General features: G+C 40.3%; 7 protein-coding genes across 16 annotated transcripts in view; 2 read left to right on the top strand and 5 right to left on the bottom strand.

The window, feature by feature from the left end:
* Positions 1 to 5,294, top strand: part of LOC124189898 (ecdysone-induced protein 74EF-like) — a 55,765-nt gene extending 50,471 nt beyond the window's left edge. For 4 of the 8 annotated variants that reach the window (XM_046582408.1, XM_046582404.1, XM_046582409.1 and 1 more), the window contains 3 exons: positions 1,897 to 2,541; positions 2,638 to 2,833; positions 2,977 to 5,294. In XM_046582408.1, coding sequence (XP_046438364.1) covers positions 1,897 to 2,541; positions 2,638 to 2,833; positions 2,977 to 3,085 — 950 coding nt within the window. In that variant the 3' untranslated portion in view covers positions 3,086 to 5,294. Of the gene's footprint in view, positions 1 to 1,896; positions 2,834 to 2,976 lie in introns of all 8 variants that reach the window. The other 4 variants (XM_046582403.1, XM_046582405.1, XM_046582402.1 and 1 more) reach the window with 1 other exon arrangement.
* Positions 5,295 to 5,620: 326 nt separating this feature from the next.
* Positions 5,621 to 18,453, top strand: LOC124189909. Of its 3 annotated transcripts, XM_046582421.1 has the most exons (4): positions 5,621 to 5,727; positions 6,147 to 6,269; positions 17,373 to 17,616; positions 17,686 to 18,453. In XM_046582421.1, the coding sequence occupies exons 2-4, from the start codon at positions 6,259 to 6,261 to the stop codon at positions 18,241 to 18,243; spliced, it is 813 nt and encodes a 270-aa protein (XP_046438377.1). In that variant the 5' UTR covers positions 5,621 to 5,727; positions 6,147 to 6,258; the 3' UTR covers positions 18,244 to 18,453. The 3 variants fall into 3 exon arrangements, with proteins under 3 accessions (XP_046438377.1, XP_046438378.1, XP_046438379.1); XM_046582422.1 differs by lacking the exons at positions 5,621 to 5,727; positions 6,147 to 6,269 and adding an exon at positions 17,000 to 17,154; XM_046582423.1 differs by lacking the exons at positions 5,621 to 5,727; positions 6,147 to 6,269 and adding an exon at positions 17,080 to 17,232.
* LOC124189902 (proton-coupled amino acid transporter 1-like) lies at positions 6,369 to 9,046 on the bottom strand. Its single transcript, XM_046582413.1, has 12 exons — positions 8,698 to 9,046; positions 8,475 to 8,642; positions 8,278 to 8,414; positions 8,163 to 8,176; positions 7,972 to 8,093; positions 7,818 to 7,902; positions 7,523 to 7,761; positions 7,236 to 7,454; positions 7,148 to 7,172; positions 6,941 to 7,088; positions 6,795 to 6,868; positions 6,369 to 6,703 (listed from the first exon to the last, which is right to left on the bottom strand). The coding sequence occupies exons 1-12, from the start codon at positions 8,808 to 8,810 to the stop codon at positions 6,542 to 6,544; spliced, it is 1,506 nt and encodes a 501-aa protein (XP_046438369.1). The 5' UTR covers positions 8,811 to 9,046; the 3' UTR covers positions 6,369 to 6,541.
* LOC124189906 (proton-coupled amino acid transporter-like protein CG1139) lies at positions 9,252 to 11,617 on the bottom strand. The gene is made up of 12 exons (XM_046582416.1): positions 11,418 to 11,617; positions 11,295 to 11,359; positions 11,158 to 11,229; positions 11,081 to 11,094; positions 10,873 to 10,997; positions 10,730 to 10,814; positions 10,267 to 10,663; positions 10,138 to 10,201; positions 9,985 to 10,041; positions 9,791 to 9,909; positions 9,654 to 9,727; positions 9,252 to 9,596 (listed from the first exon to the last, which is right to left on the bottom strand). Exons 1-12 carry the CDS (start codon positions 11,567 to 11,569, stop codon positions 9,441 to 9,443), a joined length of 1,380 nt encoding a protein of 459 aa, XP_046438372.1. The 5' UTR covers positions 11,570 to 11,617; the 3' UTR covers positions 9,252 to 9,440.
* LOC124189904 (proton-coupled amino acid transporter 4-like) lies at positions 11,892 to 14,059 on the bottom strand. The gene is made up of 11 exons (XM_046582415.1): positions 13,883 to 14,059; positions 13,677 to 13,813; positions 13,600 to 13,613; positions 13,393 to 13,514; positions 13,248 to 13,332; positions 12,792 to 13,185; positions 12,663 to 12,726; positions 12,540 to 12,596; positions 12,359 to 12,477; positions 12,215 to 12,288; positions 11,892 to 12,153 (listed from the first exon to the last, which is right to left on the bottom strand). The coding sequence occupies exons 1-11, from the start codon at positions 14,056 to 14,058 to the stop codon at positions 11,989 to 11,991; spliced, it is 1,407 nt and encodes a 468-aa protein (XP_046438371.1). The 5' UTR covers position 14,059; the 3' UTR covers positions 11,892 to 11,988.
* On the bottom strand, positions 14,302 to 16,549 carry LOC124189903 (proton-coupled amino acid transporter-like protein CG1139). Its single transcript, XM_046582414.1, has 11 exons — positions 16,268 to 16,549; positions 16,072 to 16,208; positions 15,997 to 16,010; positions 15,808 to 15,932; positions 15,649 to 15,733; positions 15,197 to 15,590; positions 15,070 to 15,133; positions 14,948 to 15,004; positions 14,752 to 14,870; positions 14,622 to 14,695; positions 14,302 to 14,559 (listed from the first exon to the last, which is right to left on the bottom strand). The coding sequence occupies exons 1-11, from the start codon at positions 16,444 to 16,446 to the stop codon at positions 14,392 to 14,394; spliced, it is 1,416 nt and encodes a 471-aa protein (XP_046438370.1). The 5' UTR covers positions 16,447 to 16,549; the 3' UTR covers positions 14,302 to 14,391.
* On the bottom strand, positions 18,444 to 21,803 carry LOC124189900 (ATPase family protein 2 homolog). Its single transcript, XM_046582411.1, has 10 exons — positions 21,093 to 21,803; positions 20,548 to 21,036; positions 20,298 to 20,481; positions 20,056 to 20,223; positions 19,728 to 19,975; positions 19,553 to 19,653; positions 19,283 to 19,492; positions 18,958 to 19,218; positions 18,731 to 18,895; positions 18,444 to 18,663 (listed from the first exon to the last, which is right to left on the bottom strand). Exons 1-10 carry the CDS (start codon positions 21,508 to 21,510, stop codon positions 18,487 to 18,489), a joined length of 2,421 nt encoding a protein of 806 aa, XP_046438367.1. The 5' UTR covers positions 21,511 to 21,803; the 3' UTR covers positions 18,444 to 18,486.
* Positions 21,804 to 22,658: the final 855 nt, after the last annotated feature.

Below are 22,658 nucleotides of genomic sequence, written 5' to 3'. Positions count from 1 at the left end.
TCTCTCTCCCTCCGCGTCCCTCATCTCCTTTTCCCATTAATTGACATTTGGCTGTCGGTGCTCAGCACTTGGGGATTCCACCGAAACGCGTTGAAAACTTTAAATTCTATTATGTTGACGGCCATTCCATTTTTTTTTCCCCAACCGGAGCTCCCGCACCCACCTCACGTGTTTCGAGTCGTTTGCGGGCCCGTTTGTCAAGTGTTAAAAAGGTCGGAGCCCAGATGTGCCCGCCGCCGGTACGGCCATTCCGACCAAGACCCCCGCCGCCGCCGCCGGTCTGAACAATCTCTGGCCCGTTGTGGTTTCCTTTGCCAAACGGTGTGTCGATAAAAGGAGGAGGAAATCAACCGAAATCTTTTGCCGACGAGGAGAAGAAGGTTGTCACCAAGAGAACGCAGCTCGTTATGACCCCCAGAGAGAGAAAACGGTTATGTCCTGGAAGAAGGAAAGGAGAGGATGACGATGATGACACCACTAACTCTTTTTCTCTCTTTTCCTCGGCGAACAAAACACATCGTTATACTCGTCTCTTTTGCTGCTCGGTGGTGCTCCTATTTATATCTAATACGATTTTTCTTTTCCCTTTTTCTTCTCCCCACACCATCCTGGCTGTTATTTATAAAATAAGACGGTTATGGGCTACTAGCGACTCTTACAGCACGAAGGACGCCCTCACCTTTTTCCCAAATAATAAAACACACATCTCTCCAACGTGTGTGCGTGCGTTTACGTCAGCAAAGGGAAAGTAGATTAAGAAGAGGGCGAAAAAGAAGGGAAAAAAAATCTCCTTTTTTCCCCGTTGCCTTATTATTGCCAGACACCTCTCTTGGCGTGTATCTAAATATATATAAATGTGGAGAACTTGTTCCTTCTCGTCTTGGATGGCTGATTGTCTTGTGGGCGTTCTCCAAAGAAGAGGGGGACCCACGAAAAAAAAAGTGGAAAAGGAAGCGCTCATTTTTTGCCATTTGATTTTATTTATTTATTGTTACGAGTGGAAAGAAAACAAGAAGAAGAAGCGAACAAGTCGAGGATTTTTTGGAAAGAAGAAAGTGAAGAAGAAGAAAGGAAGTCAGTCTCTCTCGACAGCGGAAATGATGGCTTTTTGCCTTCGACTTTCTGGGAACTCATTTCCTCTTCCATTTTACCATTTTTTTTTCCAGTGGGGGGGGGTCGAGAGATTATTTTCTTCTAGACTTTCTAATTTCTCATCTTCACGTTCTCGAGCTTGTTGTTGCATACATCTTTTTCTTTTCTTTTTCCTGAGCTTTCTTCGTCACTTCCTATTAGCTGTTTTCCCAATTAAAAGCCTTCCGTTAACTTTCGATGGCTCCAAGAAAAGAAAGTTCTCTCGTTTGTTTCTTCTTCTTTTCCAGAGATTTACGGGTAGGTGATCCGTCACTTCCTATGGTCAGAGAAAAAGTTGAAATTTTAGTTTTTTCTTCTAATCCAAAACCTTGAACTGTCCGACTCGGAGGCATTTTCCATATTTCTCTCTCTCCTGTTGAATTTATTGTCACCACTCCGATCACCGCAGGCGGTTGAATAATCCGAATCAACAGAAAAGTAATAGACCCAACCGAAATGTGATTTTCCTAACATGGGTTTCTTCAATTAAAACTGGAAAAAATTCCGCAGCGCGCATAAGGTTGAAAAAAAAAGAGAAATCCAATATCTCGGAATTTTTGTTTTTGATTTCTGATTGCGTTTTGGGTTTTTTCCGGGGATTGGTCCTTTGGCTATTGAAAAGGGAGACGGAATTGGGGTGGCCGGAATTTTCCCAACACTGTGTCTTTTTTAGTAGTGGCAGTAACTCTCGATGATGTTTCCGTGCAAATGGCATTCCGTCTAATGATGTGTTTATTTCCATTTCGTTTTTCCTCTTTGGTGCAGCTGTCAATGACAGTTTCGACAATTTCCATCCGCCGTCGACGCCCTTGTCGGCTCATCCGCCCTCATCTTACGCCATCCATTCCCAGCAACAGCTCCAGCAGCAGCAGCAACAACAGCAGCAGCAGCAACAGCAACAGCAACAACAGCAGCAGCAACAGTTGTACAGCGGCAGCAATGGCTTGCTGCATCCGCGCGGTGGACCGTCTCTGGGTCCGCCGTCTCTGCATCTTCATCCGTCGATGCCGGGATCGCCGGCCAACGCTCACCACCACCACCACCTCCATCAGCACCACCAGTTCCACCACCATCACAATCCGGCCGGCCCGTCGTCGGCCATGGCGGCTTTGCTCTCCGGCTCTGCCGGCAGCGGCGGCAACGTGCCCAGCGTCCCGACTTCGGTCATCCAAGCCCCGTCGACGGCCAGTCCCATTTCGAGCGGCGGCGGAAGTCCCAGCGGCGGCGAGGACAACTATTTCAACGAACTTTACAACTTGGGCATTGGCGGCGGTGTGGGAGGCGGTGTAGGTGGAGGCTATTCCGGTCAGCCGGACCTCGAGTCGCCTCACAGGAGGAAAAAGATGAAGAAGCAACGCAATCCCGACGGTCCCGATGGATGCCCATCCGGCAAGAGGAAAAACAGAGAAGGTAATAATAAAAAGAATTTGTCGCTCTCGTTAACGGCTCCGTCACTAAAAGCGAAAATGTCTTGTTGTTTTTTTCCCATTTGCGGCGGATGTGCAGCTGGATCGACGACGTACCTGTGGGAGTTTCTCTTGAAATTGCTCCAAGATAAGGACTGCTGTCCGCGCTACATCAAGTGGACCAACCGCGAGAAAGGCGTTTTCAAGTTGGTCGACTCTAAGGCCGTTTCCAGGTTATGGGGTCTCCACAAGAACAAACCCGACATGAACTACGAGACCATGGGCAGAGCATTGAGGTACGTTTCTCTCTTCTCCTGCCTCTCACAATCCTTCCTGACAAAACTTGACAGATCAAATCAAGAAATAAACTCAACGAAAAGTAAAAAGGGACCAGTTTAATAATAAACAACATTCTCTCTCTCTCTCATTGTCAATGCAGGTATTACTACCAGCGCGGCATCTTGGCCAAGGTGGACGGCCAACGACTCGTCTACCAGTTTGTTGACGTACCCAAAGACATTGTGGAAATCGATTGTACGGGCGCCTGAAGAAATTGATACAAAGAAGAATAAAAAGAAAAATAACCCTTTTCCTTTGCTCATCGCCGTCTCGACATAAGGAAGTGTGAAACGGATGGATGCCTCGATAGACAAGAGGTCGCTGAGAAGGAAACGACAAACATTTGACGGGACAAATGTCTACCCTCTTTCTGCTCCTGTATTTTTTCCTCCTAACTCCCTCTTTGTCCAAGTGCCTTTTTGATCGGTTCGCTTCTTCTTCTTCTTAACAAAACCCACAAAACAAAAATAAAAAAGACAAAAAATTTGTAGCGCCGTCCTTTTGGGGAGAGGAAAAAGAAAAACCGGATCTCAGAAAATGGGTCCGTTTCTTTTTCCCCCTCACCCTTCTATCCCCACCCTAAATCCTCCTCCCCATTTGCTTTGAGAAAATCTTCTTAACTTCACTCTGAATCCCTTTGAAGTTACGGCCCCGAACTTTTACTTTGTTTATTTTTTCAATTTTAATCTTTTCTGATCGAAACCTCAACTGTGATGATTGCGCGCGCGTGTCGAACGATAAATCCAAGAGCAAATTTCTGATAGAGCTCCAGGAGAATTAAAAAAGGATGTTGAGATGGACGTTCATTGCAGAGTTAGGGAAAATGGGAGGGGAAAAAAATATTAGGGTTCCCCCAAAATCAGTATAAGTGTATCATAATAACATTTTTTTAATTTTTAATTTTTTTTTTGGTTTGTTTTGAATTATTTATAACGAGTTACAAACACCAATATCTTTATAATCTTATCATCATCGTTGCGTGTGTAATTTATACCAATCCCCTCCATCCCCCACCCGCGAGGAAAAGAAATTGACAACTCTGTTACATGGATGTTTTCGTTTGTTTCTATTTGCGCCGCTTACGTTTTGCGTTCACTGCAAATTGTATTACGCAACGATAGGACGACCTGACTGGGAAAAGGAGAAAGGGATGGCGAGGAGGAGAGAAAGAAAGTGAGAGTGCCTCGAATAGTTCAATGTTTATATAATTCTACATAGCGTTTTCCTTCCCCCCCCCCATCCACACAATTAAAGAAAAAGTTACAAAAAAAGAAGAATTTAGAGATGACATTTAAGATGATTGTAATATTGTTAATTTTCCCTGATTTGTCGCAGTTTTCAAGTGTTAAAGAAAAGAAAAGAAAAAAAAAACGAGAAAAAGAGAAAAAAATATGATGTCAAATTGTTTTTGTACTGTACCTTCGGCAAAAAAAGAGGTGATGGCCACCACAAAGGGAAAAAAACGCTAACGTGCTGTTATCTATATACATATACATATTCGGGTTTCTAATGTTTTGCGCTATATACTTAAGTTATTTCAGAGCGAATGTGTTGCATGGACTGTGAAGAATGCCTTAATTTTGCCCGCCAGCCCCACCATTTTATATATATCTATACATATATGTAATTGCCTCTTCTGTCTCTTTTAACCACCAATCCCATTTCATCATCCGCAAGACAAAATCCCCCCCCCCCCAGTTTGCTACTTGAAAAAAAAAAAAAAAAATTAAAATGGAGAAACCGAACCGGGAAGAAAAAGTTTCAACCTCAAAACCCAGAAGACCCTCCCCAGCAGCAGCAGCTCCCGTTCATAGACGAAAAGAAATGGAGATCTCAATTCTGATCCCGTCTTCATCACAGCATCACGCGACACGATGATGATTCGTGCCAAGAATCCCCCCTTCCCCCTCCCCATCACACAATCCCGCTCCGTTCAACAGTATCCTCTTTACAAAACAATTGTTGTATGCCACGTTCAAAAAACAAATTTTTTTTTTCTCTCTTCATTTTCATGCCCCCCCCCCCCCGTTGGTATCGATCTGAAATGAAAGACACAACACATTGGCGCGGATGCTCATCGGTGATGTAAAATTATCTGGTGGTTAAAATTGTCGGGTGGGTTGGGGGTCCGCGTTCAACGCGCCACCTTATACGTGTTTAAAGTGTGTGTGTGTGTCTTGGCCAGCTTCGCTTCAAGGTGGGCTATATGGTCGAAACAGACGCGACAACAAATTTCGGCACGTCAGCGATTTTATTTGATTATTTCCCAACCCCCATCTCTGTTTGTGTGTACGCGCGGTGATATGCAGCCGCTTTTTGTAATTTTTATTTCCACCTGAAAGAAAAAAATATCCCATTTGTGTGTGTGTGAGTGTGTGTGGCGGGTACATATGTAATAATACAATTGTCGTGTCTATACATTGTGTCTTGATATTTATTTTAATTCCAACAGCCGTTGTCCAGAAACTGTCGCCCATGAACAATGGCCGACTTGACTACATCTTGAATTGGTTTGCGAATAATTTGTAGTCATTCTCACAGGTGGTATAATGGCTCACATCAAAGTGTAGTGTGAAGAGAATGCGAAACTAAAATAAAAACATGAAGTAAAAGAACTTCGATCGAAATGTTTATCGGATGACAACGTCGCTTGTTTAGTCGTCTGCGGACGGGTTGGGCGCGTAAAAGTGCCAAATGTTCGTTTTTTAAGACCAGCGAGCAGTCGGTACCACGAGTTGTGTGTAAGCAGTAAAGAAAGTTTCATCGTGGCAGATGGGCCGAATTCCTTCGTTTTTTTTACTACTTGTGATCCTTACAGACCAACAGCATTTATTTGCTCATGCCACCATGTGTAAGTATCATTTTCTACTCGAAACTATAATAGGTCTATTTCTATTCTGAGATCCAAATTTTAAGAGAGAGATATAAAGTCCATGTCGAGCACGTGATTGAGTAGAAACTACAGAATAGTATTTTTGTCTGCTGATCTTTCTGATTTCTTTCACATAATAATAGTATTACTACTACCTTGGTTGAAGCAAACCAACTGCAGGTATTAAGCTATGTATATTCTACAGACGGAACAGGAAGGGTGTGAAGTAAAAAAGCCATTCAGATGTTTTTTTCGTAAGTGTAAGAACATTGTGCTGGGTACAGTGTCCTATTTCTGTTTCAATGGTGAACATGAAGTAATGTAATGTGATCTGCATAAGCCAGTTGAATTTTTTGGCTGTGAAGCTTCATAATAACTACTTCTTTACCTTCTTTCAGGTATCTTGGACGATACTCGTCGAATCCTGGGCATTCCTAAGGCTTCTCCAGAAAGGGATCAGTCAAAAGTGGTCGTCATCAGCACTGCGTTTCAACGTGAACGTCATGCAGAATGTTAATAAGGTAGGACAATGATTGTCTTTTCTAGCTTCGTAAGCAATCGAATGAAGCCGAAACATCTCGATTGTTTGTTAGGAAATTTTGGGTCGTTGAAAACTAAAATACCACCAACAATATTTATTGATATGGATGTACAAACCGATTTCACTGATCAAATCGGGCAGTTAAAAGGAGACCTGACGTGTCTAGAAGTCATACGTAGCACATTGAGTAGAGACAACAAGGCAATTACGACACCGAAAACGAGAGGGAAAAGAGGGTTGTGAGTCTCTAAATTATGTGGAGAAAGCATCTACCAAAGACTCGACACTGGCATACGTCCCAGCTAGGAAACCGATAATTCCAAAGACAATGATCAGAGAGTTTTTGGCCAACGTCCAACGGCCCACATTCGGCCAGAAAGTGATTAGTTCCAGGACGGGTGGGAAGACCAGAGCCTGTCACGTTTAACAATCAATTCATATGAGGTACTTGAAAGGAATTGAGTATATACTGTAGGGAATAAACTTGAACGAAATGATCTCTTACCAAAAACGAGCTGCTGAATGCCCCCACTAACGATATGAAGAGATCTAGTTTAGGAATGGCAGCCGCTAGACAAACTGTTTTTTCAGGTGAAAAAGTATAACTTAGTCAGGTTCTTTTCTTTACTAATAAAATAAACTTTTTCTTACAAGTTACTATGACGAGAACAGTCCGGAATGTATACTCTGCTATCAATTTGCTTCTACTACTTTGAAAGTATGCTGATAAAGTGGGCCAAATGATTTCCATTGGAACGTAAAACTGAACAGCATAACTTCCCAAAATAGCCAACACCATCTAAGGGAAAGAACACTTTTTGACAATATTTCTTTAAAATTTTGTTTTCTTCAACTTACCATTAATTTCACCAATTGCGCCAATCTAGGGGGGAAAAATGGTTTTATTAGCTTGATGGCATTTAAATTTTTTTCGCAAAGGCATTACAAGTCTTCCGATGGAAGATTGAGCGTGATGGATCCTTTAATGACTTCTCCGTATTTCAGATAGCCATAAAAGCCGACAGCAAAGTAAAGCGCTGAGACCGTGACCATTCCAGTATTTAACACTCCAGTTAGTCCCTCAAATTGTTTTGGCGTTCTCATGTCCTTTTGTAATGGCAACACCAGCGATATTCCCTCAAAAGCGAACACAGCTGTGCCGAAACTACCGAATAAAAATAGCGCGTTAGGAACTTGCCAATTTGACTTCTGGATGACGCCTGAAAAACTTACTAAAGTGGCAGAGTTTTCCACGAGCCAAATGCGGGACGCGACGACACGTTAGGCAAATCTTGAAGAATGTAGTAAAAGATGAGAATGAGACTGCTTGTTTGCAAGATATTTGCCAGGAGAGAGACAGGCGACAGGTATTTTAGTTTTCGAATCAAGCAGAGCGGTATGAGAAATACTGTCATGATGGCCATGTAGGATCGAATACTCAGCGTGACGGTTGGAACGTAGTGAGCCACCACCTGAAAACAAAAAACTAGTTAGCTTTTTTGAATTAATTTAGGAGTAGAAAATTTACTTGTTCGAAATTTGTTGCCGCAAAAACAATGTAAACACAACAAAATCCAAATTGTGTAATACATAGAAAAAGATTGATCAGTTTCCTATATTTTGAAACATCAAAATATAACTTGATTCATCATTTCAAAATTCTTTCCCTTAATTCTTTATACCTTGCAAAATTACTGTAAGGAATCATTTTTGCTGGCCCTGTTTGGCAAGCAGTTTCCACTACATCAGCGTAGTCCATGAAGTGATCTCCTTTTCTCTTTTTCATGACTGCAGCACATTTGACCTAATTAAATTAGAAAAAAGAAGTGTTATTGTCTTGAAATAATTACATTTTCATCTGATTGAATTTTACCAGTATGTGCATGCCTATAAAAAGAGGAAAAGGGAAAGAAAGTGAAAAAGGCTTGTTGTAAAAATCAGTTGGTAGAAATTCAATTAAGAGAACCAAACAAATTGAAGTAACTCACAGTGGACACAAATGACAGCCATAATGGGAACTCCGATTGAACCAACTAGTAACCCAGCATTTTTAAATGCATCTGGCATAGCAAATATCCCAGTTCCTATGTTCCCTTTTAGTAGGTGGACCATTGTTTCACAATTTCTGTAGAGTTTACACTTCAGAAACAATTTCAGGAAGATATTTTTTTTATTTGATACTCACGAAATAGGCCTATGTGCTTGAGGGGGTTCTTGAAGTAACATAATCTTCCGTTCTGAGGTGTCATTGGAGAAGATTGCTTCTTCATCATCAATGTTGCTATTATTGTGAGAAGCTTCAATATGCTGATTGTCTGAATCTATGGGCTGACCTTCTAGTGCTTCTGGGAGACTTATGTAACAATTGTTAGCAATATTTCTCATGACTGAAGTACCGTTTTACTTACTTGATGCTAAAACAAACTAGAGGCTCAGTAACCCTTGTACGTTCTGGAGACAATTGTTGAAGAAGAGGCTGTTTTTCTTGAGAATCAAGACTTTCTTGTGAACCTTGACTCATTTTGGATTATCTATGGGGTAGGACTGAAAAGGTTGATGAATGAGAATGTTCCCTAGAAATCAGGCAAATCTAAACTTTGAATTAACTCTGCTGAACTATTTTCACGTTGTACATTTACACAACAATTTTTCTACTAATTTTCCTTCCTAACTAGAAATTGGACAACCGGCGAATGGTTTCATTTTGCACTATTACTCATGGGTTACAAAATCTGGGTTTTAGACAGCTTGAGTACTTGACAGCTTGTCATTGTTTTGATGCGATAGGGCATCTGGCGACGGGGGGCGTAAAGAGTAACCATTTACCCAAGCATTTTTTGAAAATCTGTTTGAAAGAAGGAATGCGATATCCCGGCAGTCAATTTGTTCAAAATATTTGTTTTTTCTCGAATTGTATCTGACTAAAAACAAATATTTTTCTTAACCTACCGTTTAAATGGGTGGTTGTATAAAATACCGAAATCATGCCTTGAGAAAACAAGAAATAAATCTAGAGATTCTTTCGTCCCAGAATGGACGACACTAGTCCAGTTTAATGATCGTGCTTGTTTAAAGTTTTAACTTAACGCATCTTCATTTGATTTAACTGATCAAATCGGAGAGTTAGGCGATTCCTGACCAAAAATCATCATCAGTATGTCGATAAAATTTCTTTGACGGAGGCGTATGTGCCGGATGTAAAGCCAGTCAAGCCAAAAATTACAATCAGAAAATTCTTGGTGATGACCGTATAGCTGACATGCGGCCAGTGTGTGACAATGTCCAGTATCGGTGGAAAGATTAAAGCCTGTCGTTTTTAGCCGTTAATTTCTATGCCGGTTAGATAATGACTTAAATTGTTTACCAAAAATGATCCTCCGAATGCTCCGACAAGCGAAATGTACAAATCTAAATGAGGAATTGCTGCCGCCAAGGTCACTTTTGATGCGTTGGGGAAATATTAGTTAGTTGACACACTTAGGAATTCGATTTTGTACTCACAAGTCACCAGAACCAATACAGTTCGGAAGATGAGTTCGAACACGAGCGGATGTTTATTGAACGCTGCTACGTTCTTCTCCAAAACGGGCCACAGTATCGGGATGGGGACGTAAAACTGCCTGTACAACGTCGTAAACTATGACATTTTTCGCGTGATTACCAAAAATCAAGAAATAGGCAGGGAGGATACTTACATGGTATAACTTCCAAAAATGGCGAAAACCATAAAAACTTTCACCAACCTGGCCAATCTGTAATAGAATAGGGAGGATTTTGATAATTAAATGGAGAGTGATTGCGTGTCATAATATTTGAGAAACAAAAAAGCAGAAAGAAAAAACACGCACATCTCGTCTTGGGGGAGATTAAGTGTAATGGATCCCTCAATGGCAGCTCCATATTTGAGATAACCTAAAGAAAGGGGGGGGGGGAGTGATGATGCATGTGTTTCGATATTGTTACGAGCGAAGAAAGACCATAAAAACCCATCGCCAATTCCAGACAAGTCACGAGAACCATTCCTACGTTCAGGATTCCATTCCACCCTTCGAAATCCCGCGGATGACGCATATCTTTTTGAATGGGCAAGATAAGGCCGATGCCTTCGAACGAGAAAACGACAGTTCCAAAGAAGAGTGAAAGTCCGACCCAGTCGTTGAAAGCTGGCTTGGAATTGAGAGGCGGTAAACCATCTCGAGTTATGTAGTAAAACACAATCACGATGCTGACTGATTGTAGGACATTAGCCAGGAATGAGACTGGCGCCATGAGCTTCAAATCACGTAGCCAATTGAGAAAGATCAGAGGAAAAGTGACTAGGCACATGAATACGCGGACGTCCCACTGTAAATTCGGTGCGTAATAATCAACAACCTGGATTATGACAATGTAACAGGGTATTATTCGTTGATTGGATAACGTGCTTTTGATTGGTCATACCTGTTTCAAATTGGTGCTGGCAAACACCAAGTAGACGCAACAGAAACCCAACTGGCTGACGCAGATGAAAACATTGACCGAAATCCTGTTGAAATAATCTAACAATATTAGATTTATTGAAGATGCTTTTTTATAATGTGAACCTTGCTAATTTGGCGTGTTTTACAAATCTTTGCGACCCTGTTTGAAAGGCGATTTCTGCTACCTCGGCATAAGGAACAGCTATTTCGTAGCCTCTTCTCTCTTTCACGATTAGGCCTGTTTTTACCTGTTAAATAATGCGGAACCCATTTGTCGTTTTTCTAATGTTAGTCTTTTGCAATTCGTATGTACAGACTAAACGTTAGATACCAAAATGTGCATGCCTGGGAAATGGGAAAAAGGAAATGTTCAGTAATTACATCGTGGATTGATTAAAATATGTTTACAATGGGTGCATATGAAGGCTGTAATGATCGTCAAGACAGTTCCCGTCCACAATCCTGAATTACGAAACGCACCTTGTTTGTTTAGACAAAAATGTTTTTTTTATGCATTGATTAAATTTTTATTAGTCATGCAATACTTGGCATAGCGAAAAGTCCCGTGCCGATATTTCCTTTCAACAAATGAAGCATCGTCTCGAAATTCCTTTCAAATTTAATTTTTCACTTAAGCATTAATGAAATTTCAATTGAATTTTATTTACGAAATGGGTCGGAAACTTTCATCTCTGATGACTGTAACTGGTAATAGTGATGTGGTTTTTTCTGCTGAATCTTCTTTGGATTTGTTAGTTGTTTCCAGCAAAGGTATCATGCTTTCACTAATGGTTTGATCCTCGCGTTCTGTTGAAGACATTCTGCTAGACTACGAATCGAGAAGTCTTCTAGCTCTGACACTGTACTTCTGTCTGTTGAAAACTAAAAAAAGATGGCTGTAATTTCCAATTCTAATGCCCTCTAAAATTTGGCGTTTTGTTTCGCCGACGATACTTTTATCTTTCGAAGAATTTTTTTCTGCTAAAAGATTGGCCCCGTATTATCTGGTTTTCCCCTTTTTTGAATTGCGTTGGGACAAACGTTCCAGCGATGTCTTTATTATGTTTTAAATCTTTTTAACAAGTCGCATAAACATTCAGATGTTTATCAATATTGGAAAAATAAAAGTGAAGTTTCAAAAGTTTTGAAGCAACTGTTTATTTTGACGAAACTAAAACAGCTGGTAACTCACAAAAGAAAATCTTGGAAATGAAAACGTTTCTTTTGCTTCGAATTTTCTCAGGCCTCCTGTGCGCTATTGACAATGGCCAAAATAGTGGAGTAAGTCCCGGTTATAAAACCAATAATTCCGAAGATAAGAATCACGATATCCTTCGTCAACATTTGCTTGCTGATGTTAGGAGCGAGGGTGACGTACTCAAGGATTGGAGGAAGGATGAGCGCCTGTGAAAAACATTTTGATTTAATTTACATAATTGACTTGCTCATATTTTTATAATATCACCAAAAATGTGCCAGTAACTGCTCCAACAAGCGAGACCACCAAGTCAATTTTGGGGATGGCTGCAGCCAATAGCACTGAAACAACAAAAAAAAATGTTATAATCTATTTCATAGGATTCTTCCATTCTTCTGTACTTATACTTACACGTAACTAAGACCATAAATGTCCGAAACATGTACTCTGCTGCTAGGTCATTCTTTATGATCCGTGCTGCGTGTTTTGTCAAACCAGGCCACATAATCGGAATCGGGACGTAGAATTGCCTGCACGATCGATTTTTCAAAAGAATTTCTCACAAATAATTAGCTAGGTTAATTTAACTTACACGGCATAGTTTCCGCATATTGCAATGACCAAAAGAATTTTCACCACTTGCGCCAACCTATAAATGAAAACAAAAGTCATCATCAATCCAAAATGTTGTCGCGCTATGTTTCAGTGAACTCACACTTCATCCGGTGGTAGATTGAGTGTAATGCTTCCTTCAATATTTTCTCCGTATCGCAAATAACCTGTAGAAGCCGCGTAAAATGTCAGCATAAAATACCAATCGTAATACTGTTCAGTTGAATTTTACCAAAAAAACCCATGGCAATGTAGATGCAAGTTACAATTGACATTCCAGTATTGAGGATTCCGGTCCAGCCTTTAAAATCCCATGGGCGACGCATGTCCTTTTGCAATGGCAAAACCAAAGTGATCGTTTCTAGCGAGAAGATGGCTGTGCCGAAAAATAATGGTAGACCGCCCCAACTGCCAAATGCAGGGACAGAGCTAACGGGCGGGAGAGGATCTCGAAAGATGTAATAGAACACGACAACAATACTCGACATTTGCAAAACATTTGCAACCATCGAAACGGGCGCTAACAGTTTAAGGTTACGAATCCAGTTTAAGAAGATTAGCGGAATCGCGAGTATGCACATGTAAATTCGGACATCCCATCTTATCTCTGTATATTCTTCGATCACCTAGTTCAAATATATTTATTCCATTAGACTGTAAATGTTTTTCGTTTCTAGCACACTCTTACCGCTTGCAAATTAGTACTTGTGAACACCAAGTAAACAACGCAAGCGCCAAAGTGTTTTAGGCAAATAAACACGTTGACTGTTATGCTGTAAATGATTTTGCAGATAGGAATATTTCAAATGAAAAATTTTTGCAAGTTTTCAAACCTGAATGCGCGCGCATATTTTTTAAATTGAGGTGCACCTGTGAGGCAAGCCATTTCAGCTGTGCCCGCATATGACAGTGAAAATTTTGGGTCTCTTTTTTTCATGACGGCTGCTGCATTTACCTGAATGTAAAAATTATTGGCAATTTTACCGTTGCAAGCGAATGGGATAAAATCATATCAATCGTAAGCATTCCTATTTAATTACCAACATCTGCATACCTGTAAGAAGAATTATATTTTGTTTGAAAAAAATCAGGACCTTTTTCACGTATTGAAACTTACAGTGAACGCAAACGATTGCTATGAATGGAAACATCCCAAATCCAACCCAAAGTCCAGAATTTTTGAAAGCAGAAGGCAGGGAAAAGATTCCTGTGCCGATATTTCCTTTTAATAAATGAGCCATCGTCTCAAAGTTTCTATCAAACGTGTTCTCATTAGTTAAAGAAAATATATTTTATATTCGAATTAAAACAAAAAAATATTACGAAATAGTCTGGAGTTTTTTTTCTGGTGTTGCAGCCACTTCTGCATCTTTAGATTTGACATTATTCGATTCGACACTCTCACGTTTGGCGTCAGTCTTGACTGGCGATAAATCTTCAAGCGGAATTTCTGTCACCACTTCACTGTTACTGCTAACCTCTCCTTGTTTTTCTTCCATCCTGCAAATCGAAATATTTTTGTTGAAGTTTTATTTTCAAAAGCTCTTTAGTTAAAAAAAACAGTTTCAGTCTGTGGTAGGGAGCCTACTTTTACTGGGTCGAGATTGTTGACGACTGACAGATTCATCATTGTGACGTTGACGTGACATTATCATTATTTGCCAAGGATTAATTTTTTGTTTTTGTTATCTTTCAATGTCGAAAGAAACGACAAATGTACTGAACGACACATTTACATTGGGTAGGATTAAATTTGTTTTTTATTTATTTTATTGATATTTTATACATCCGCAAATCCTTGACAAACGTTTTGGATTGAATTGATCAATTTATTATTCCGTTCCGCTGAATTCTTGAACAATCGCTAGAATGGCGGCGTAAGTACCAGTTGCGAAACCGATGACTCCAAAGAGGAGAATTAGAATTTCTTTGGTGATGGTTATCTTGCTTATGTTGGGAGCGTAGGTGACGTATTCAAGTATCGGTGGGAAAATAAGCGCCTGACAGAAATAAAAATTGGTTGGAACATGCCGGGCTTTTTAATACGAGTTCACAAAATTACCAGAAAAGAGCTGCCAAATGCTCCTACGAGTGAAATGAACAAATCGATTTTGGGGATGGCTGCTGCCAGAAGCACTAGAGAGAAAATTAATTATTAAACATCCAATGCGCTTGTTTTAATTGCAACTTACATGTAACTAGAACCATGAATGTCCGAAACATATATTCGGCTGCTAGGTCATTGCTTGTGTATCGGGCTGCGTATTTTGACAAAGTCGGCCACATAATCGGAATCGGGACATAGAATTGCCTGTTAACGGTCGATTTTGTAGAAAATATTACATTTTAAAATTAAAACACACTCCAAAGAAGAAGGAGAAAAATTACATTGCATAGTTTCCGCAAATAGCAATGACTAAAAGAATTTTCACCACTTGCGCCAACCTACAAAAATGAAAACAAAGTTAATCAATCAAAAATGATTTTGCACGATGTTTCAGTGAACTCACACTTCATCCTGTGGTAGATTAAGCGTAATGCTTCCTAAAATGTCGTCACCGTATTGCAAATAACCTGCAAAATGCGTTAAAATGTTTGAATGTTCAATATCGCCAGATTTGCTTATTCGTGTTTTACCATAGAAACCCATGGCGATATAGATGCATGTCACAATAACCATTCCGGTGTTGAGAATTCCAGTCCATCCTTTAAAATCCCATGGACGACGCATGTCCTTTTGCAATGGCAGTACTAATGCAATTCCTTCGAACGTGAATACTGTTGTTCCAAAGAACAAGGGAAGTCCTCCCCAACTTCCGAACGCTGGGACAGAGCTAACGGGCGGGAGAGGATCTCGAAAGATGTAATAGAACACGACAACAATACTCGACATTTGCAACACATTTGCAACTAGCGAAACGGGCGCTAATAGTTTTAGGTTGCGGATCCAGTTCAAGAAGATTAGCGGAATGGTCAGAAAGCACATGTAAATGCGCACATCCCATCCTAGCTCTGCATAATATTCAACCACCTAACGTAAATGTTGATTGATTATTTCATCTTGAATTATACGAACATTCGTTTATTACCTGTTGCAAATTGGTGCTCGTAAACACCAAGTAGACGCAACAAAAACCAAATTGCGTAATGCAAATGAAAACGTTGATCGTTATACTAAAATGGAATTTCAAGAACAATACTTTTGAATATTTCTTGTAATTTTTTTCAAAATGTTATGCACTCTCTACCTGAAAGCTCTTGCGTATTTCGCATATTTAGGATTACTGCTGGTTTTGCAAGCGGTTTCTGCTACGTCAGCATAGGAAATAGAAAAATCGCCCTCTCGTTTTTTCATGACGGCCGCCGATTTGACCTATAAGAACGATTAAGTATGCGTAATTAATATTTCAACCATTATTATTCATCAGCATACTTACCAACATTTGCATACCTGTAAGAAATAATGAGAAATCAGTCTTGAAAAGGGCCAAATGATTTTTTGTATGACTTACAGTGAGTGCAAATAATTGCCATGACGGGAAGTAACACGCTACCAACCCAAATTCCGGAATTGAGAAAAGCCGAAGGCATTGCAAAAATGCCGGTACCGATGTTTCCCTTAAGTAAATGAGCCATGGTTTCGAAATTCCTACCAGACAATGTGATTTATACATCAAAAGCGGCGTTTGAATTGTAGCAAATTTTTACGAAATAGGTTGGAATTTTTTTTGTTCTTTGACGACGGGCGTAATAGCCTGACCGGAAACCCATTCTGCATCTTGACTTATTTGACTATTTTTGTTTAGTGATAAATCTTCCAATGGAATTGGAATTTCTGTTGAATTGCTGTCACTACTACTTGTATCTTCCTCATGTTTTTCCACCATCCCTACAATTATTATTAATACTTCAAACTGCTTTAAAATAAATGTCTAGGGGACAGTACAACTATTATCGATGCACAGTGATGTTACGACTGAACTGAAAATTGATCACTGTGTTTATAATGAGTCTTATCTCAAGAAGAGATTAACTTCCATAGTGGGTTTTTTCCCTTGTTTGATTATGACACGGTGTCAATCATATTTTGTCTTTTGACTAGAGTGACGCATGGATTTATACATATTTTTGACGTTACTTACATATTGGTATTACGATTATATAGTGGCTAAAAGCGATTTTCAATAATATTCCAAGGTAATTCAAGCGAGTCCTAGAGTGTGGACAGTATTATACCCCATTATCTATGTCATATCTATGTCATATCTATTATTTTCATGTCGATCAAGAATGGGATTGTTATTTCAAGCACCAGACATGTCATCAACTTAAACTAGCTTCAGAGTTCAGACAGATATAATAATAAGCTTCATAATCGCAAGTGGACGAAGCCGCTGGTATGTGGTATCTCTAAAAAAAGCTAAAACTATGGCTCTGTATCCTGCATTCCTGTATGGCTCAATGGCTGAATGAGCTCGCGTGACGCTCACCGTCTTTCATTTGTTTCTTTTTGAACAACCACCTGAGTGAAGTAGCCCAGCAATCACAACAACCGTCTTGTTTTTTTCACAGCCACGCCTTACACCTTTCTCCAGGTGAATAATATTAAAATAGTAAAGACATTTTGTATTTGTCTCCGTCTTCTGTGACAAAAACCAATTATTCTTTTAATCGTAAGAATTTTTATTCAAACTAGAAAATTATAGATAGTATAATTTTTTGTTAAAAAACCCATACATTAACATAGCATTTTACTACCAATTGCATCTGTTTTACATGCTCTAATTGGTTCTCCCCTTTTCTTGGATTCTAGTTTTTACTTTTCGACGTCAGAATCTCAAGAATCAAAAATGCAGGCTCAACAAGGCAGGCAAGGAAGAACTAGAACCCCGAGTTTGGGTGGTGCAAGCTCAATCTACTCTTATGCCAGCACAACCAGGACTATGTCCAGGTCCATGAAGTCTTTACGAGTAGCTTGGTATAAAAAGCCCATATTGCAAGATGCATTTTTTACTGATATTCAGACTGGATCTATGATAACAGCCATTTTCTCATTGGTAGGAAATTATTTTTTACGTTTGTCTGAAATCAGCCTTCTCTTAATGGATATTTCATTTGTTTGTTAGGTGATTAGCCTGTTCACCATTGCAACAGCAGTGCTAGATATTTACTGTCTGGGAATGACCAAACCTGGAGTCACCCACTATGGTTACTACATCATGAGCTTTCAATTTGTGTATGTTGGCAATGGTAATGTCCGTAACACTCTGATTGTGTTTGCCTTGTTTTCTGCCATCGCTGCAGTGGCTCTGTTTGTGACTAGCTGCATCCTGCTCAAGGCTCTTCGCAAAGAGATTGAAAAGGAAATGGTTCCATGGCTGTTTGCCTCCGGCGTATTTTTTGTTTGGCGTACCATCGCTATTATTTTTGCATCGGTTGTTAACGACATGATATTCGGTTATCATATTGCTATGTGCCTGTTTTGGGTCGCTTTTATTTTACTCGGGGCTTTGGGTTGGGTCATCGTATATTCTCTTTATTTAGAGTTAAGTGACTTAACGAAACTTGAAGACCTGGCTCATTTACGTATGGGCACAATGAGTAGTCTCAACATGACGCAATCTATTGCTGGATCGAGACCAACGACACCACACAGCACAGTCTCAACTGCACAAGTGGTCTGATTTTGTTTTGCAGATCTCTCAAATTCTTTAAACCGTTCCAAATAATTTCATTCCGTCCACTACATTTGTAATAACCAAAGGAATCTCACTTCCTTTCTTAACGACTTTTCTCGCCATCGCCCATAAGTTGTATAGAGTTAATTAGCCTGCATGTCCTCCTTCTTTATCCTAAACTGATATCGAGGAAAATAGAAGGCGTATGAATTTTTACGTGTTTTCTTTTTATTTCATTCGTGAACCAGATCATATGGCGTGTAAACCACTTTCTTTGACATAATTCTCGTAAAAATTCACGGTCTCTGATGTAATGCGAGGCGTTACAACTGATAAGGAAAAATCAAAATGACGCCTACAGATTTGTTTGGCTTCAATATCTTCCTCTAATGCTCTTAAAGCTGCCTCGTTGCACACAGCGGTCACCTGTAAAGAAAATTTTAATGTAATCCATAGTGTTTGCTTTGAATATGTTAAAATATTGTTAAAAAACCTCAGCTCCCGAATATCCACTTGTATTTGATACAAGCCAATCCAATGAAACTTCAGGATGGATAGGCATATTGTTGAATTTCAACTGTAGAATCTCTTTTCGCGTAGCTTCATCCGGCAGAGATACATAGACGATGCGATCCAAACGCCCTGGTCGAAGCAGTGCCTAAATGTAAATTCGATCTGAATCGTCGTCCTTTTTACAAATTCAAAAGTTCAATACTCTACTTTGTCAATCATGTCGGGTCGATTAGTTGCAGCAACAACGGTGACGTCCTTTAATGCCTCGATACCATCCATTTCAGTTAACAGCTGGGCCAACACACGATCTCCTACACCGGCTGAAGTAGAGCCCGAACCTCTGGCTGATCCCAGAGCATCCAGTTCGTCGAGAAAAACGATCGCCGGAGCAACTTGGCGTGCTCTTCTAAACACTTCACGGACAGCCCTCTCAGATTCCCCCACCCATTTGCTGAATAACTCTGGGCCCTGAGATGTTTACCATCAGTCTTCGCGGAACCACTTCAACTAAAGGTAAGAAATAAGTGTGTACCTTGACGGCGATAAAGTTCAATCCACTTTCCGTGGCCAAAGCTTTGGCGATCATAGTTTTCGAACAGCCAGGGGGTCCGAACATTAAAAGTCCACGTGGTGGTTCGACACCAAGTCGTTGAAAAGCTTCCGGATAGCGCAAAGGCCACTCGACAGCTTGTTTCAGTTTGAGCTTCAACTCAGCCTGTCCTCCAATATCTGTCCAACGCACCTACAAAGATTTAAATAATTTTGCATTTTTGAACGGCTAATCGACTCGAAAAAATTTTACGTTTGGCACTTCAACCAGCACTTCTCTCATTGCACTCGGTTTGACTAAATGTAAGGCCTGTTTTGTATCTTCGGCCAACAGAAAAACTTCGGCAGTAGATGCTGAAATAAGCGACGTTGATTGAAAAGAAGTTAAAATCTGAAATAAGGGGAATTTCATATTTTAATCAGATTACCGGGGCCGGATATGATGCGCTTTGCTGCAGCTAGCGAAGCTTCGGCGCAGAGGAGAGATAAATCTGCCCCGACGAAACCATGAGTGATTGAAGCCAGATGGTCGATTTCTTTGGTTTCCAAGCGATGCGGAATCTTTCTGAGAAGAACATTAAGAATGTCTTTGCGTTCGGCGACAGTTGGAGCTCGGATTTCCAATTCACGATCCAATCGCCCGGGTCTTCTCATAGCAGAATCTAATGCGTCTGGTCTTTAAGATATAAACAAGGTTTTTATGATTATGTGCTCTATTTTGTAAACATTAAAAGCAAAAGATTTCTTTTTTTTTACCGGCTTGATACCCCAATTATCACGACACGTGCTTGGGGTGGGATGGAATCGATCATAGAAAGTAAAGTGGCAACTACCCGGCGTTCCTGATCGCTATGAGATGATGAGCCAGAGTCTCTTTTTGGACACAGAGAGTCGATTTCGTCCAAGTAGATGATACAACAGTCTCTAATAAAGAAAAACAGAAATTTTTTGGTCATCTATTAACGTTACGATCGCAGCTGCATTTTTAATCGGCATACTTTTTAATGGCTTCTTCAAACTTTTCCCTTAGTCGTGCTTCGGTTTCTCCGTAGTACTTGCTGAACAACTCTGGACCTTGAATGGTAATCATGGGAACTTTGAAGTGGCCGGCCACAGCACGAACTAAAAGTGACTTTCCCGTTCCTGGGGGTCCGTACAAGAGCATTCCTCTGGGACCTACGCCTAGAGAGAATTTTTTTTTTCGTTAATAACAATATCAGTAATCTTTGGGCATGATTACTTGGTTACTTTTTGATGGGTTAGTTGCTTGAAAGACGCTTGTGCACAACTTTTTTATCTCTTCGACCACATCGTGGGCGCCACCAAAGTCACTTAGTTCTACGAATGAAGGATCAGAGGAAACCTCATTCGGTGCATCGAAACAAATATTAGTATTCGAAAGGACCAGTGAATAGTCTCGTGATTGGATGACATCCACCGTTAATGAACTCATTCCAGCTGAGAGATCGTCATTTGATCTGTCGCTGTCGGATCGAATCACTTTCTCTACAGTAATCAACCATTTTTTGCCTAGATGTTTAAGAGCAAAGCGGTTGCCTTTCCTCAAAAGATGACTGTCAAACTGATGAAGAAAAACATTTTCCAGTTGGGTGATTTCAAGTGGGGGGTTGTCTCGTAATGCAATTTTCAGGTGCACTTTTGCTGCTATGTGCTTGTTTTCGCTTGGTGCAGACACGTAAAGATTCTTTTGCTGGTCCATGGATATCACCCTAAGAACTAGAAAGAAAATTAGAATCCTCGTAAAGTTTATGTGAGTAAAAAATATCCCATACTTTCAGGATCAATAAAAATTGATGAGGGTGGGATATGGCAACAAGGCCAAGCTACAAAAATGGATGACTTTGAATCAAAGGTCTCCACTTCAACGTGAGATCCTATTACGATCCCACACAACTGCATGGCTGAGGGGGAAACAAGTGCAACATGGGATTTTTGTAACTTGTGCACATGTTGCAGGCATTCTTTGCAAGTTTTATCGTCAAGGACTGCGCAGAGTCGTTTATTAAACACAAATCCATGGTTGACGTCAGCGTCTGAGTAATCTTGGCTTGCTAAAACAGAGCAGACAGCTTCGTGCCTAAGTGAATCCCGTAAGACAAAAGTGCAGGCACAAGAGGCACAACTTTTCCACTCGACTTTGGTTCCGAATTTCGAAGGAGTCTGGGGTGTTCTCGGGGTTTTTGGTGCCATCGTTTACCAGTTGTAAACTTCCAGAATCGCGCTACCAAAATTCGAAGCGCACGTGACAGTTTGTCGTCTGCTTCTGGTCAACCCTAAACAGTAGGCCGTCGCCACTGTTTCACGTATGTGTGTGATGAAAGTTGCGTGTTGTGCAGCCCCCGAACGAAATTGTCAAATCGTTACATCGAAAATCAATTGTGACGTCTTTCGTAGATGGTCACAAGCTGGCGCATAGATCCAATAAGTTTACAATTCAAACCACAGAGCGAAAATGCTAGATGCTGCATTTTCTCATCTTAGCAGAGAAAAGGGCACGCATAAAAGGAGAAAAGACATTAACTCGTGAATATTGAATAACTTTCCCCAGCTGGTGCTAAAGAGTCGGCTTTAATCAGGCTTTCCGATCACGCGTGATGCTTCAGACGATTGTCGAGTCAAGCGCGTGAGTTGCCTTTTGCTCTATTCTTTCTGTTTGCCATCCCCTTATTCAGAACATCGCAAGATTCTCTTAGATTTAACAATGAGGCCATCGCATATACAAACGCTTTGCATACTGAAATCGCCCAAGCCCAGCAGATCGAAAACAAAACAATACTCGGAATGAAAGATTCGCCATTTCCAATTCCTTCACGTAAATATGCGTCAAAATATTCACAAAATTGTAAAAACTGCAATGTCTAAACTAGGTTTCGATATGTCGTCACGGCGATGAACGGAAATAATAACTACCAACATGGTTTTTATCTCAACTGTGCGCCCCCCTTTGGGTATTCCTTTATTAATCTTATACAGTGTATTAAACGCCAGAAAGCAAAAAAGAAACGAACGATAAATGAATATCGCCCCTTTTTATGTCCAATTACGGGCCCTCGATCCATCTTGTCTAGCAGCGAACGTTATATAATAATTGATCCCATCTTTTTTTACCATATGCTGATGTTCGGATAATGGGGCATCAAATTGCCCTTATTTTCATTTTGTTTTTCTCGTTAAATTGTTTCCCAGCTTCTTTAAAAAAATGTTTTTCAAATTTGTTCCTCCTTTTACATCGCGTTGCGATTATGTAGTCTGATAAGAAATTGTAATCAACCCATAAGAAAGGAAAGTGGCAACTCAAATTTGATAAATTCTGGGAGAATCAGTTGAATCCTGAATGA

This window comes from Daphnia pulex, chromosome 3 (genome assembly GCF_021134715.1).
Source record: "Daphnia pulex isolate KAP4 chromosome 3, ASM2113471v1".
Taxonomy (NCBI): Eukaryota; Metazoa; Arthropoda; class Branchiopoda; order Diplostraca; family Daphniidae; genus Daphnia; species Daphnia pulex.
The sequence above is the reverse complement of the archived record's forward strand: the minus strand, read 5'-3'. Positions and strand labels throughout refer to the sequence as shown.

Bases quoted from the DNA above. Each gene is read 5' to 3' on its own strand.
- LOC124189909 (XM_046582421.1), top strand. The intron at 17,617-17,685 runs GTAGGAAATTAT...TTTGTTTGTTAG, and splicing joins TAACAGCCATTTTCTCATTG to GTGATTAGCCTGTTCACCAT.
- LOC124189902 (XM_046582413.1), bottom strand. From the start codon at position 8,810: ATGAGTCAAGGTTCACAAGAAAGTCTTGATTCTCAAGAAAAACAGCCT. The intron at 7,455-7,522 runs GTAAGTTTTTCA...TTTATTCGGTAG, and splicing joins TGGAAAACTCTGCCACTTTA to TTTCGGCACAGCTGTGTTCG. The intron at 6,869-6,940 runs GTAAGAAAAAGT...CTGAAAAAACAG, and splicing joins TGTTCTCGTCATAGTAACTT to TTTGTCTAGCGGCTGCCATT.
- LOC124189906 (XM_046582416.1), bottom strand. From the start codon at position 11,569: ATGTCTTCAACAGAACGCGAGGATCAAACCATTAGTGAAAGCATGATA. The intron at 10,202-10,266 runs GTCTTTCTTCGC...CCCTTTCTTTAG, and splicing joins ATTGGCGATGGGTTTTTATG to GTTATCTCAAATATGGAGCT. The intron at 9,910-9,984 runs GTAAGTATCCTC...GACGTTGTACAG, and splicing joins ATTTTTGGAAGTTATACCAT to GCAGTTTTACGTCCCCATCC.
- LOC124189904 (XM_046582415.1), bottom strand. From the start codon at position 14,058: ATGGAAGAAAAACAAGGAGAGGTTAGCAGTAACAGTGAAGTGGTGACA. The intron at 12,597-12,662 runs GTGAGTTCACTG...TTTCATTTATAG, and splicing joins AATCTACCACCGGATGAAGT to GTTGGCGCAAGTGGTGAAAA. The intron at 12,154-12,214 runs GTGATATTATAA...TGTTTTTCACAG, and splicing joins CAGTTACTGGCACATTTTTG to GCGCTCATCCTTCCTCCAAT.
- LOC124189903 (XM_046582414.1), bottom strand. From the start codon at position 16,446: ATGGTGGAAAAACATGAGGAAGATACAAGTAGTAGTGACAGCAATTCA. The intron at 15,134-15,196 runs GTAAAACACGAA...CGCATTTTGCAG, and splicing joins TATCGCCATGGGTTTCTATG to GTTATTTGCAATACGGTGAC. The intron at 14,871-14,947 runs GTAATTTTTCTC...GACCGTTAACAG, and splicing joins ATTTGCGGAAACTATGCAAT to GCAATTCTATGTCCCGATTC.
- LOC124189900 (XM_046582411.1), bottom strand. From the start codon at position 21,510: ATGGCACCAAAAACCCCGAGAACACCCCAGACTCCTTCGAAATTCGGA. The intron at 21,037-21,092 runs GTATGGGATATT...TTTTCTTTCTAG, and splicing joins AATTTTTATTGATCCTGAAA to TTCTTAGGGTGATATCCATG. The intron at 19,654-19,727 runs GTAATCTGATTA...CGCTTATTTCAG, and splicing joins GCGCATCATATCCGGCCCCG to CATCTACTGCCGAAGTTTTT.